The following is a 13,533-nucleotide window of genomic DNA, read 5'->3' as shown; positions in this document are numbered from 1 at the left end:
CACAGGTTGTCTCCATCACCAATCTTAGTTGTGACTGTCTTACTTGTCATCAGATCCTGAAATGCTTATCTGTCTTGGTGGTAGTGCCTCCTCCAGGACAGGACATTGTCACAAATGGCGGATTGTGACACCAGTGTTGGTGACCTATCACTTTTAAAGGGACAATCTAGGCAGGGCGTGCGCAGCTAGGCAGGCAAGATGAAGTTACACAAACTCGCCAATAGGGGTCTTTCACATCTCAGTACGTCGAAATGATTCACGCTTGTATGAGGAATATATTTAACGCTTTAATTGAAAAATAAAAAATCCAGAAAAAAATTATGATGACACTTTCCAGCCACCGTAGGACTTTGTATTTTTTTGGTTTCAATGTTGACACTAGAGGCGCTATACTGAGCCTTGTGTCTTCTGCTTTTGTGACTCGATACGGCGATGGCGTTCCGACAGTTCACTACATGCAGGATATTTCAATAGAATTTTATGCATTAGCGCTCTTTTTTGTCTGATGTTTACTAAGTTGTTCACAGTATAAGCAGAGTGCGACTTAATAAATTGGTTTATGCATGCGGTATGGTATTGATGAGTTTACCCAAAATGTGGTCATTGAACAGCTCCATTCATGTACACTAAAAGTAAAACAGTACAGAGTCGGTAGGGCTTTGACATTGACATACCACTACCAGTGTTTACCATTTTCAGTGGATTAATCTCCCGGATTAGCCTGCATAGTGGACATTGCCACTGGCAAGTCACTTCCAGTTCCAGTTACAGTTCCAGTTACTATCCTGGGTCCTGGTATTGTGCCCAGATTTCTGTGGATCACTGGATGTATTGGTTGTTGCGTGTATGAGGATACATTGTATGATGCCAGGCAATGAGAGGATAACTGTATGGCAGATTATTTGGAAGATACTGGTGCTATGCATCGGTGCCAATCAAATACTTCATTTGCAAGTGGTTGGTGATTCTGTACTACAAGGTGAGTCGTTTGCTATAGTATAAATGCCTAATTTCGTGTATGCAGTCTACAATCACAATGTATTCATGTATTGCATAATAATATGATTGTTATTTTTTGGGTAGGTAGGCCTTAAAATATTTACAATTTCAGGCTAAAATCCAGTGGCCCTGGTTGTACTGGCTTGACTGGAACACCCCTGGTGACCCTTCCACACTCGAGCTCAAGTCAGTTCCACTGGAACTTTACAGTTCTCCACTGGAACACTAAAGACTACACTGGAATACCAATAGTACCAATCCGAGAATACAAATGGTTAGCCCTGGTCTTCATTCCTCTACTGGAAACCATTGGTGACTACTGGAACAACTCTGGATTCTGTGAACACCACTGAGGACATGTACTCTAGGCCCTACTCTCCACTGGAACTCAACTGGTTACCAATGGAATCAGTCTAGCCTTAAACTGTCTGTCCTGTTTTTCACATATCCCATTCCCAAGGGTCAGAAAACGAGATTGGCAGACTGATCACTGCTGATTGAGGGTAGAGATTATGTGTTTGCCATAGATACAAACAATATTTCAGTGTGAGCGTACTGTACCGTGCTGTACAGCAGGCCCTCTGATCACTGAAATGCCTATAAAAATTCAAGACCTGCATAAATTTGCATCACTGCTTTGTTTTGAATCACATAAACAAATATGGCAGTACATGCAGTTACTTGTTGCACGCTGATACGTGTTCTATGAACTTGTGTTTGGGATTGTCTCATGCACTGACCAGATATAGTTTAGTAGGCTTACTGGACTTTGCGCAACGAAAGGAAACGAGCGAAATGGGGGAGTGACCATTATGTTTTACCCCGGTACGTCAAGTTCGATACATGGTGTCAGTCACCAGTGAGTGATGACCCACATCCACCCAGGCAGCTGAGACACATGTCTTGTTGGACATGCCTACCGATTTTTACTAAATAAAAGCATAACTTCACTTCACACTTTTCGGGGTTGAAAATGTACTCACGTAAATCACCAAAATTACATGCCAAATTCGCACGTGACCTGTTATTTCTCAAAGCTTGGAAGCTCAAATGTCTGAATGTAATGTATGCGCGTAATGTATACTCTCAGCAAGCGAATAGTTTTGATCGTCGGTTTTTGATACGAATCATTTCCTGTATGGCCGTTACAAGCCGTTGTCTGAATATGATGTGAACCTGTTTACCGTTCAATGCTGCTCCCTGTGACGCTGTACCCGCAAATGTTCAATGAACAAAATGCTGATAATGACTTACACGGCTTGTTCGCATCGTAAACATAGTGGTACCCGGGTTAACTGTCTTTGCGTTTGGCCTGATTTTACAACGATTACTCCCCATGTAACCACGATCTAGGATGGACAGGCTGTGTATTATGAATAGGAAAAGTCACCTAGGGACCGTTGCCTAGAATACTTTTTTGGCGAAATATTGCGCAAAGTCCAGTAAGCCGATATAATAAGCTTGAGGATGACGACATATATGCATGCTGTCTGCTGGATCCACTCATTGCCACTGCTTGAACTAAAATTCCCATCTGTTTTGAGGTCTATATACGGTAGCTTATAGGTAAGTTACTCAGTATGTGTTGAAAGTTGCTGTTTTTTGCCTACCAACTATTCAACAAAATTTGCATTAAAATTGGATCCATTGATCCTGGCTGATGGACTAGCCCAACACTTTTGATTTTAAACTAATGATGATGGCTCAAGGCCTGATAAAATAACTTGCAATTTGCATGAAATGTACAAAACTTGTGGTCTAAAATTTTTTTCTCATGAATAAAAACCAGCAATATAAAAACCCAGTTGATCTGACTGCGTGCAAATTTTCCCTTTTGATGAAATGTACAGCAACAGTATGTCAGTGTATACTGAAAATTGATGTGGTATTTGGTCATTATTTTATAAAACAGTCCATGATTGCAACAGTAATTAGCTCAATTAATGTCAGCACGACCATTAATATCGCTTGTGGAGGGGAAGCTGTCAGCAATAAAACCTTTGTAGTATACTGTATACCTGGGAATATTTGCAACCATTTTGTTTTGCAGTTTCAACTTTCATACTTTGGCGTACTTTTTGAGAGGGCAGGAAGGCTATTTTGAGGGGCACGCCAATGGCCATCCAGACAATATCAGGCAATTTTACTCAATACATGCAATAGAAACCCTCATGGAAACATGCGTAAAGAGGATTCATGTTGTAGGATGTCGCAAGAGAAACACAGGCATCGAAATTTGCTTTTAAAAGGTCACAGCGATGTTTGCCGCAAGAAAGGGTTCTCTTGTTAGGTTGGTGAAAAAGGGCACACTAGAAATGGGAATCAGTGAAAACAAAGTAGCCTTTATGATGGAAGAAATATAAAGGGCATCGCGGCAACAGGGTGGGAATCAGAGGCAATTGCCTTCGATGCCTCGGATAAATTCGGTCACTGGAACGCGGCAGTGCTGGCCTATATGAATTTGTGTCCTTTCACCACAAGCTGCCATTAGGTTAGAATGCAAGATCCATTGTACTTTCACCTACAATACTGGCAAGATCTTTTACCTAGTTTCCCAAGAGACTATTTGACAGACTTATTCAACTTTTTCAATTCGAAGCTCCATTACTGACTGTTGAACCATTGCTGATTATGATAGGCTTACATGTAGTGTATGTGTACAGGTTGTCAAAATCAAATATTCTTTTAAACTAATATTTTTTTCTTCTAAGTCAACCCAGATTTTAAAAACCAGCATAATTTTTCAAATTGAGAAAACCATCAATCAAACCAATTGCTGCAAAAATATTTCCTTCTCATTCTGAACGTAAACCTGTCAGGCACAAATTTTAGGATTAAATTAGAATCAGGATTAATTAGGATCGTCCATCATTGTTGGGTAAAAAATGCATACATTCATTTTTCAGGTTATTGAATTAATAAATGATACTGTGATGGACCACTTAGCAACCATTTAAAACAAGCGGATTTTTTTTATCAAGAGAAACAATGGCTGTGACGACCACAGCCAGACTCCTACTTCATGGCGCAACTATAATTTTGGCAAAAAAAATAGTTATCACTGAAGTATTTTAACCATTTGCTTAACTTATGGATCCCCTTTATATCGACTCATCCAGCTGTGCAGAAGTGGTGGCTTCACCGCATCCTCAATACGATTCATTTCATCTGTTGCCAGATTTTAAATTATTTGTGAAGTTGGAAAAGGTCATTGACATTGTACCATTTCATGAATCGTCATGGTGACTGTGCTGTTAATTTATTAAAGTATCCTCCAGGGCCATATTTAGCTAGATGGGGGCAATATCCTCTGAAGGGTCACTAGAAATGATTTTCAGACTGACACAGGACAAAGAGATGTGTTGCCCCAATGACCAAAACGCTAAAGCTGCGCTTACACCACGAAATATTGGTGGACCAATTGCACTTACACCACCACATTGCCGCGACAAATTGGTTCGGCAATCCATTGCCGATACAAATTGCCGAGCGAATTTGTCCCACCAAGCTTGATGGTCCAAATTCGCCCGGCTTGTTAAAAGCTCGGCTTTGTCGTGGTGTAAGCGCAAATGGATCGGCAATTAGCTAGTTAGATGGTTCGGCTCCAGGCGGCGCTTTCGAAATGGCGCTTTCTGCCAAGGCTTTCCGCGTTCTGCTTATTGTTTGCGCGCCATCTGTAGCCGGATTTTATAACTAGCTGCAGCGCTGGTGTAAGCGCTTGGTGGATTTTCGATGGTGCGGCATTGGTTCCCGAACCAAGATTGGTGGTCCATTTTCAGGTGGTGTAAGTGCGGCTTATAGCTCAGGCCTGTCATTAAATCAAATTTATTTTGATCAAAATAGATGATATGAAGCTAGCTGCTCAGCCATAAATCCCCATAATTGATCATCACTATGGGTGATGGCTTATCTGTTGTGTTGTTGCCATAGTTACCTATAATCAGTGTTTATATTATCAAGGATTAATTGAAAATCATGTCCTTGATCATGATATGATAAGACGTTTGCCCCTTGAATGACCGTTTTTCTCTCCGAATTCCAATTTCATGTCAGTGTGGCAATATTACACACAGAAATTTGGTCAGTTGTGATTTATCTTGTTGGGTTTAGCAATTGACAGTATTTTGAATGATTTTTTATGCAATACTACTGACTGGTTGAAAAATTCAGAAATGTATTTATTAAAGTTGGTAATTAATTAAAAAAATACAAGTCATTGGTCAATGAGAGCTGCCATTCAGTTTCCTCTGGTACTTTGTAATGAATTTTGTGATTTATGTTGGTGATTGATGGGCTCGGAATAATTGGTACTTCCAGAAACCGGTCGACTAGAATCAACTTTGGGATGCTCTTTTACCAATGTTCCAAGATATCAGGGTGGTGATTAGAAAGGCAAGGAAAACTTGAAACGGTCACTTCCTTATAAGAGCTAGGTAGTTCCACGATGACAATTACATGTACTTAACCTACAAATTTTGAAATGGTAATCAAGCAAGCAAGGACCTACATCTATGGATAATTGTTTCATAACGAGTGTAATTAATTACCAAGGAAGGTAATTAATTGCATACAGTCTTGGGATGGTTCCATTGTTTCCTTTGATGAGGGATGACATCCTGACCTGTTGCTTTATCCGCTTGGTGACCTTTTGTTTGGCGAGATCCTCAGCTAGAATTTTCCAATTGTTTGTCCTTGCTGCTAGCCTTGCCTTGTATTTTTAAGTCGTCAATGGTTTGATATGTAAAAAAAACAATTTTAGCTTCTAATTGTGTTTCGTGATTTTATAAGTATCAGTAAGATGACTGTATTATATTGTTGGATATTTACTCCAAGTTGCTTGATGAATTCAGCCAGTTTCTGTTTCTGATTGTTAAAAAAAGAAACACATGAAATTTTTTAGGTTTAGTTATATTTATGACTGCAGGTACCAGCTGCTCAAGCAGAAAGCAGGACATGTTGATTGCTTAAAGAAATCTGAAAATGTTATTTTGGGCTAAAAGGATCATAACTAAATGATTGATGATCATTAATGAAGACGGGAAGGGATAATCTCTGCATAAATGAATGCACAATGAAGTGAAAATGCATGATTGGTTCTCTCTGTCATTCTAAAAATGTCAGTTGTGAAATGAATTCGTTAGAAGAAATCTTGCCTGTAAAAACAGTAACTTGTAAAATGCTTTTATACTTGGACTGATACTGTTATCTGAGTAAATACACTAATTGGCTGCATGTTGCAGTAATACCTGAACTTACGTCTTGTTCATCATCACCCCACAGACAGTGACAGTTCCTTTATCAATGAGCAATATCAAGAATTATAGTCTTTATTCATTCTTGGCAATATTCAGTTTACCTCCGTACCAGTATTGGAAAACTAAGCCTTCTTTTGTCATGTCTGGAGGCAATCTCCATCTCATCATATCATGCTAATAAGTCGAAGCCACATAACACCAGGAATAGAAACCTCCCCAAGATGTTACTTTTCAATTGGCTTTGTATGTTTCATCAAAGTCGTACAAATCATGTTATTGCCTGCTTGCGACTCTGGATCAGTTTTACTTTTATCTCAAAAGGAATGTTTTTTGATGAGTTTTATATGCCTGATGGTTGTGGCTAGGGGGGTTAACTTGGCAGTAGAATATGCTAATTGAAAAAAAGTACGTGAGATGATTTAAGAGGGATTAATGCAGGTTCTTGTCCATACAGATGATTATCAAAAAGCGCATTCAATTTTGATTGTAACTGATTTGTTGAAGAAGTGATTGTCCTATTATCATATACTTTGAAGAAAGTTTCAGGTTGTCCATTCAAACCAGCAACAATCAATCGTGCTCATGTTGATGTTTTTTCGGTCGGTGGCTTTGAATACGTGGGGAATTCCCATCATAGATTCCACGAAGCTAGTTTCAATCAATGCACTTTTGCATTTGAGTATGCTGGCTAATACATTGCTTGAAACAGCTTGATCTGTTTCTGTCTTCTGACAGAATATTTTGCCTCAAAATGGGAGAAGAAATAGAGAAAGAACTTGAGGTGTTTCCAAGCCAATTTAGATTGGATGGTATAGACACACTCAGTATACCAAAAATGCACAGTATGATAGGAAGGATTAACGATAGTAAGCAGCTAGATTTGCAGGACAAACCATGGTATCATGAAATGTCAAGGGACCGTAATATTCTCTTATTCTTGGAGTACAAAATCTGTGATCCTCGGGACATGTATTCAGTGACCGAAAAAATTAAGAAAACAACTGTCGATTACCCCAAGGACATGATTGCTCTTGCGAACTTGGCATGGATTTACATTAACACTGATGATGCTGATGAAGCTGAAGTCTGCCTGGAACGTTTGAAGTTGTTGGGTGCCTGGTCTCGTGTATGTGCTGATGCTGAGCTGGCGTATTCCTACAGCAGAATGGGACCGAGATTCTTCATGAAAGGCAGAGATATGTTCTTGAAAGTTATAAGCTATAGACAATACACTGGTATTCAAAACGAGGAGCAACCCAAGTTTCTTCGGCGATTGCTGGCGATTTGGCGCTACGGTGCTGCCCTTGCAAACCAACGCATTCTAAATCCTACTGTGTTTGGTGACTATCGTAAGGACTTCAACTGCGGCAAAAATGGGGATCCAGAAAGAATACTGCGACAGAATTGTGATCTTCTTGAGCCAGTTGTATCGTCACCACTGTGTCACTTTGTTGCAAAAGCTTGGCTGGTGCTGAGACAGACTTATCTAGATTACATACAAATTCGGCCTAAAAGGTTTAGGTACCTGTTACTTGAACGCATGATCTACGTCACCCCTGATCAGTGTCTCGAGAAAGCTATTCAAGCTACACGAACAGTCTCGCGTGGTGACCACTATGCGTTATTCCTGATTGGTAAATCTTATAGGAAATTACCATTGAAAGATATCAATAGGGCCAAGATTTTCTTGCTTAAAGCGGAGAGGTTTCTGAAACATCCTGGAACATATCATCACCTTGCCCTCGTATGTGTGGATAAATGGTTGCTAAAGTTTACTGACCGGCCAAATCGTGGTTGCATAGAAAATATCAGAGACCCAGGGAATCCGCTGCTGCTAGAAGCCATTGGGTATCTTGAGAAGGCTATCGAGTGCCTCCATCAAGTTGGTGTTCAATTTCTTACTGATCTTGCTCGGTATAAGTTTTCCTGTGCACCTGAGCCGTTCACTGAACAGAGTAAATCTGACATCCTTGCTACGTTAAGTCAGTCCTTGGTGTCTATAAGAAGATATAGTGATACTACTGTGTCTGACCAGGCATATGCATATCTTCATCTGGGGTTGATCCACGAGGCGTTCGGTGACTTGAAGAAGAGACGCAATTTTTTAAAACGTTCTGTCGAGAAGGCTGTGAGCTGTGGAAGAAAGGCAATGGCCTTTCCTAAGCTTATGGATATTGTCAAGCAAGAGTGTGAGGAAAATCCCGGGATCGCTGCGTACAAAGAACAAGCCGAGTTGTACGAAATGGTTCATAAATATTCAGAGGCTATTGCAAGCTATCAGAAAATTCGTGAATTTGGTGGTGACAGTCCTGGTCTTCTCGAAAAACTTGCAGAGAATTTCTGCCATGTTTCACGATTTGTAGATGCCAGACAGTGCCTCAAGTTTCTTCTTCCCGCTGATGGTGGTCAGTCTCTCACACATGACAAGAAAAAAAGATTTGTTGATGTTTGCCTAAAGGTTGGGCAGCAGTTCATTGAAGATAATGAGAAAGTAGCAGCAGCAGATATCTACCAGGAGTTGATTGTGGATTTCATTCCAAGTAATGTTCCAGCTTCCTATTCCAAGATCGTTGTGCTGTCTTCTGAAAATAAGGATGACAATCCGAAAACTGAATTGTTGGTGAATTTGTTTCGATGTGACTTGGGGTTTAATGAAGATTCCTGCAAATGGCCATATGAGTTCCAGGAGGGGTACGCTGCTTATGGAGGGCGATACGAGGACTTTGTGGTCAGTTATATAAAGCAGACCTGGTGTTGTGTTGTCCACCTGACGGATGAGTTGTCGCAGGACCAGCAGTTCATGTCCAGTACCGCTGGTACTTTGAGAAATGGGGCAAGTCTCCTTACACGACAGCCATTCAAGGGACTCTTGATCATTATTGACGATCTCACTAATTCAGTGCAAGGTGAGGAAAAACGATCAATGTTGGAGCCATATCAAAGATGGCCCATTCTGAATTATAGCGATATCTTTGGAGATGGCATCAGTGCTGCTACGTCGTGTGAAAGGATGGTCAAGGGCTTGTTATGGTACAGGGAATAATCCTGTTTGAAGTGACTCGGCCCCTCTTGAAGGGCTGACTATACCAAAACCTACTAAGGTGTTCATGAGATTCTGTAGCAGACAGTACATTTGCCTCATCTGAGGACGATAAGATCCACATGTCGCCCACACAGGCTCACTTAGAAAAGGTCCTGCACAAATGCAGTTGCCATGGATACATTTAAACAATGGCTACTGCAGGTCCTTGCATGCCTTATGGATTTTTTTATAGGAGAGTAGGTTGATAGCTTGGCAAGTTGGCTTGATAGTTCTGGTCTGATTTGGTTTTAAGAAAAACCTATGGCTGCATAAGAATGAATAACTGACTTGAAATGATGAGTCTTGTGGAGGGTGAGGAGGGGGTTGATAATGATAGTTTAATGATAGTAGCCATTGGTGTGACTTGCTTTTGCAATTTAATGTGAATCCCTTGTAAACATAAGGATATGTTCATGCACTATCATATCTTGGAGTCTTGGACCATATGATAGCAACGAAGAAGAAGAATTAGTTCCAAGTTGAAATCGGGTCATCTATTACAAGAACCAGTAAACCTGTGCACAAACTGACACCTTTTTTGTTATGGAAAAATTAGATCTTTCAGATCACATCACTCTAAGAGCTGTCTTGCAGTTGCATATCTTAGAACGATGATTCTTGCCCATGACGACAGCATCTTCTCACACATCTGTATGATAATCATGCACACAACTTGTACAAGATCAATACATGCAGGCGGATGAGTAGATACTCCAAGCTGGCATCTTGTCAGGCATAAAGTTGCAGTGTTATGTTCCGTTTAGGATGCAAGCTGAACTCTCACATAAACCTGATACAGTCACTTTTCACAGCAGTGATTGGGTTTTGGTTGGTTTGGAATGCCAAAATCAGATTTAAAAGCGTCTACTTGTACTAGAAGATGGTGAGAACTTTGTGCCAAGCTTGAAGTATATTTTTATTAACGCAGCCCGCAAAAACAACAATACCTGTGAAAATATGCAGCTTTCCCTGTTATTGCCAGCGGTTCCCTCTGTAGTGGTAACCAAGTAATGTTACGAGACAATGCTCTTATAGATGCTGCTATTCTTCCTCTTATTTCAGTGTTCATATTGGTAAAGGTTACAAAGCTAAAAATAAAGCCGATATCGATTATGGATGAGACGATGTCTACAGTATTCCTCCTGTTACAAAAGGCTGTTTGAAAACATTTCCAGTATTGTTAGGTGCAGTAAAGGACTCTGCCACCAGTAATTACGGATGGGGTATGCTTTTAAGGCAACAGCCTCTGATTGGTCTGTGTTATTTTTGCTGCCACAGACACGAAATTGCACACAACTGTATATGACTATGAATATTAAACAGATCTCCAGGAGCCTCATGCAGACTTTCTCTTTCTCGCAAATGCAAAACTTCAGCGATAATATGAACAACCTGTGTATTCTGCTGTAGATTCACAATATTTGTAGTTTGTTCAGTCAACAATACATATTTGTTCTTGGTCGTGTCAGTATTTGCTTCATCTGGTTACTGCAGGATAGATGTAACATGAGATTGTGCTCCACCATTTGTTACATGCTGAGTGAAAGTATTGGAAAATCTTGCTGCTGAGTTATTTTATAGAATAAATTCAATATGGATCTAGTTTATGATATAAGAGAAATTGCTTTACGCCTACGGTATGTTTGCGGGTGCATGTGATATCATGGACAACCCACACCGTCTGATGGTTTCAGAGTCGGTGCCAACTCTGGGTTCACTCGACAAACCAAAATCTGAACTGTAACATCAGTTTGAGAGCCCAAACATGACTCCTTGGGTGTCCTTGCGTAGCTTAATGCTTTTAGTCGGAATATATAAATTGGTCCGTACAGGAGGCCGGTGTAGATCGACAATGCCTTAAGTCTGATGCTGGATTTGCCCAGAGAGGTGGTTGGCCTTGGCTAGGAGAGATTCTTCTTCAGCTCTGCTATGCACTTGGAGGTGATTTTTGCCAGGGAGTATTCCTCTTACAAAGTGGGATGAGCGTTTTTGCGTGCCACTGCGGTTAGGTGCGAATTGGGTTTATTGGACTAGTGACTCTGATTTTGGCCAGACCAGGAGAGATGAGGAAGTCCTCTGAGAGGTTGTTGCTAATTCCACAGGGTGAGGTGCGAACAGGATACATGTTGACATTCGCTTTCTACTTGTTTCCCTTGCGTTTGCGTAAAATTGCAGTACTGAACAATCAATGTAAATATGTGTGAAGCACTCATCAGTGTTTGCAGAGTATAGATTCTCTGGTTTTTGGCATGAAGGTGCACTTTGAAGGGTGTTGGCTGTTGCAATATAACTTATTGAGCAGTGTTACATTGCTAAAGGTTCTTATGGAGAGTTGTTGAAAAGTGTTATGGCGTGAAGTGTTTTTTTTATATCATATGCATCACTTTAGATCAAGGTTTGGTCAGATTATAAAGGCCAGTGGCAAAATAGTAAGTTCCTTAATTGCGTAGAAGTTCTACATGCCTGTCCAGAAGTAACCTGGTAGGTCCCATGCAACTCGACATTCTGGAAATACCAGTGGAGCATGTTCAAGTGCACCAGCACCATGCACTGTGTTTCACTTTCAGAGAAAGCTTTCTTCTTTTTTTTAGCTCGAGTTTAATTGCCAAGCTCTACTACAGTTTCTGTCTCAAGAGGAGCCAATCTAAAAGTACATGTGTGGAATTTCCTTGTAACCTGAGTTTTTCCTGGTATATATTTCAACATTGGCAAAGAACTACTCTGATTTGTGACAAATTTCTTCCTGGATGTGGTAAAAACTAAAGAAAATGGCTGTGTGATCCATTTGAAAACAGCCACGTCATCAGCCCATACATGTTACATTGGCTGGGAAGGTAACGATCATTCGAATGGGATGGGTGAATTGGCAGGTCCCCAATATGCCATGCAATAAAATCACACTTGGTTATCTGATTGGTGTCAGAAAAATTGATGTTGACTCAGTCGGAAGTTGACTGACGGCCAAGTGTATTTCGTGTAGGACCTTCAAATTATGTACTTGAATGTCAGGCAAATTAAAGATGAAGTGGAAAACATATGTACAGATGAAATATCTACATGGAACTCTGAAAAGCTCATGCAAGATTGTGATTATATCAGAGGTGCGGATGACTCTCGGCAACACTTTTGAGAGAGTCTATTGGTTGGAGCTCGCAGCAAGGTCAGATTAACTAATACAAAGTTGCCAATAGGGGTCTCTACCAGATGACAGTACAACGAAACTATTCACGCTTGTACGACGAATAAATTTACAGTATCAATAACAACCCAGACCCCTAATTGTGCATCTGAAGAGGACCAATTTGGCCTGGGTTCCTGTTGCCCCACTTTAACTCTTTACATACGCTAGACCCGCGTGCGTCATAGCGTCAAAGTCCTGACTACACAGCGTCATTATTCTGATATAGTTTCCCGGGAGCGCGTCACTGAGGCGGCCGTATTTCAGGTAGTGTTTACATAAGTGATATTATCTCCGTTGCTGTTCATAGTACAGGTCTAAAATTTTGGGGAGTAACTAAGAATTAAATTCCGCATAAACTCATGTAATTTATTTTGAATTCTAACGAAAAGTAACCGAGAACAAGGCCTGCAAACTTGGAGAGAAAAAAATTTCTACAAATCGCCGTAAACACAAAATGTTTATAATAAAAATCTAAGTCCCAGTCACTATCATCACTTCCTACCGAAACATTGATATCTGAATCTGCAAAACCTTCAAATTCTGATCCGGAGCTCGAATCAAATAAATCTATCATAAATAAACCCAGCTGGTCCCGAACAATGCGGCACGTCAATCAAAAAAAAGATTAAAGAAACGTTTAAAAATGGCCGACGAGGTCAACTTCCTGGGGAATCCCGCCAATACATCGTTATTATTCATGCCTCATGAATACTAAATTAGAACGGAGTGACCTGAATAGAAAATAGAAGCTTATCTCTTATTGGCCATTCAAATAGGGTCACCATGGAGCCAGCCAATAAGAAATTACGATACATTAAAGTTGGAGTAGCTTGTAGTCGGCTTGCCGGAGTTTCGCACTGTTTGAATGGAGCCGAGTAATGGCGGCTCCTGGGAGAACAGCGTAAGTTCTTTGCGCCGACCAGCGGCGGCTAGCGTATGTAAAGAGTTAAGAAGTTATGGCAACTTCTAAGACGGAAAATCGACTAAATTACGTGTTTTTGACAATTATTTCCACA

The 13,533-nt window shown here is 40.5% G+C and overlaps 1 protein-coding gene across 4 annotated transcripts in view; it reads left to right on the top strand.

Annotated features, from left to right (window-relative positions):
* The first annotated feature begins 414 nt into the window (after nucleotides 1-414).
* LOC135495384 (beta-hexosaminidase subunit alpha-like) overlaps nucleotides 415-13,533 on the top strand; it is a 39,195-nt gene continuing 26,076 nt past the window's right edge. For all 4 annotated transcript variants that reach the window (XM_064783934.1, XM_064783935.1, XM_064783933.1 and 1 more), the window contains exon 1: nucleotides 415-979. In XM_064783934.1, the coding sequence (XP_064640004.1) occupies nucleotides 847-979 (133 nt within the window). In that variant the 5' untranslated portion in view covers nucleotides 415-846. The remainder of the gene's footprint in view (nucleotides 980-13,533) is intronic.

The sequence above is a fragment of the Lineus longissimus genome, chromosome 11 (assembly GCF_910592395.1).
Source record: "Lineus longissimus chromosome 11, tnLinLong1.2, whole genome shotgun sequence".
NCBI classification, from domain to species: domain Eukaryota; kingdom Metazoa; phylum Nemertea; class Pilidiophora; order Heteronemertea; family Lineidae; genus Lineus; species Lineus longissimus.
The sequence above is the reverse complement of the archived record's forward strand: the minus strand, read 5'-3'. Positions and strand labels throughout refer to the sequence as shown.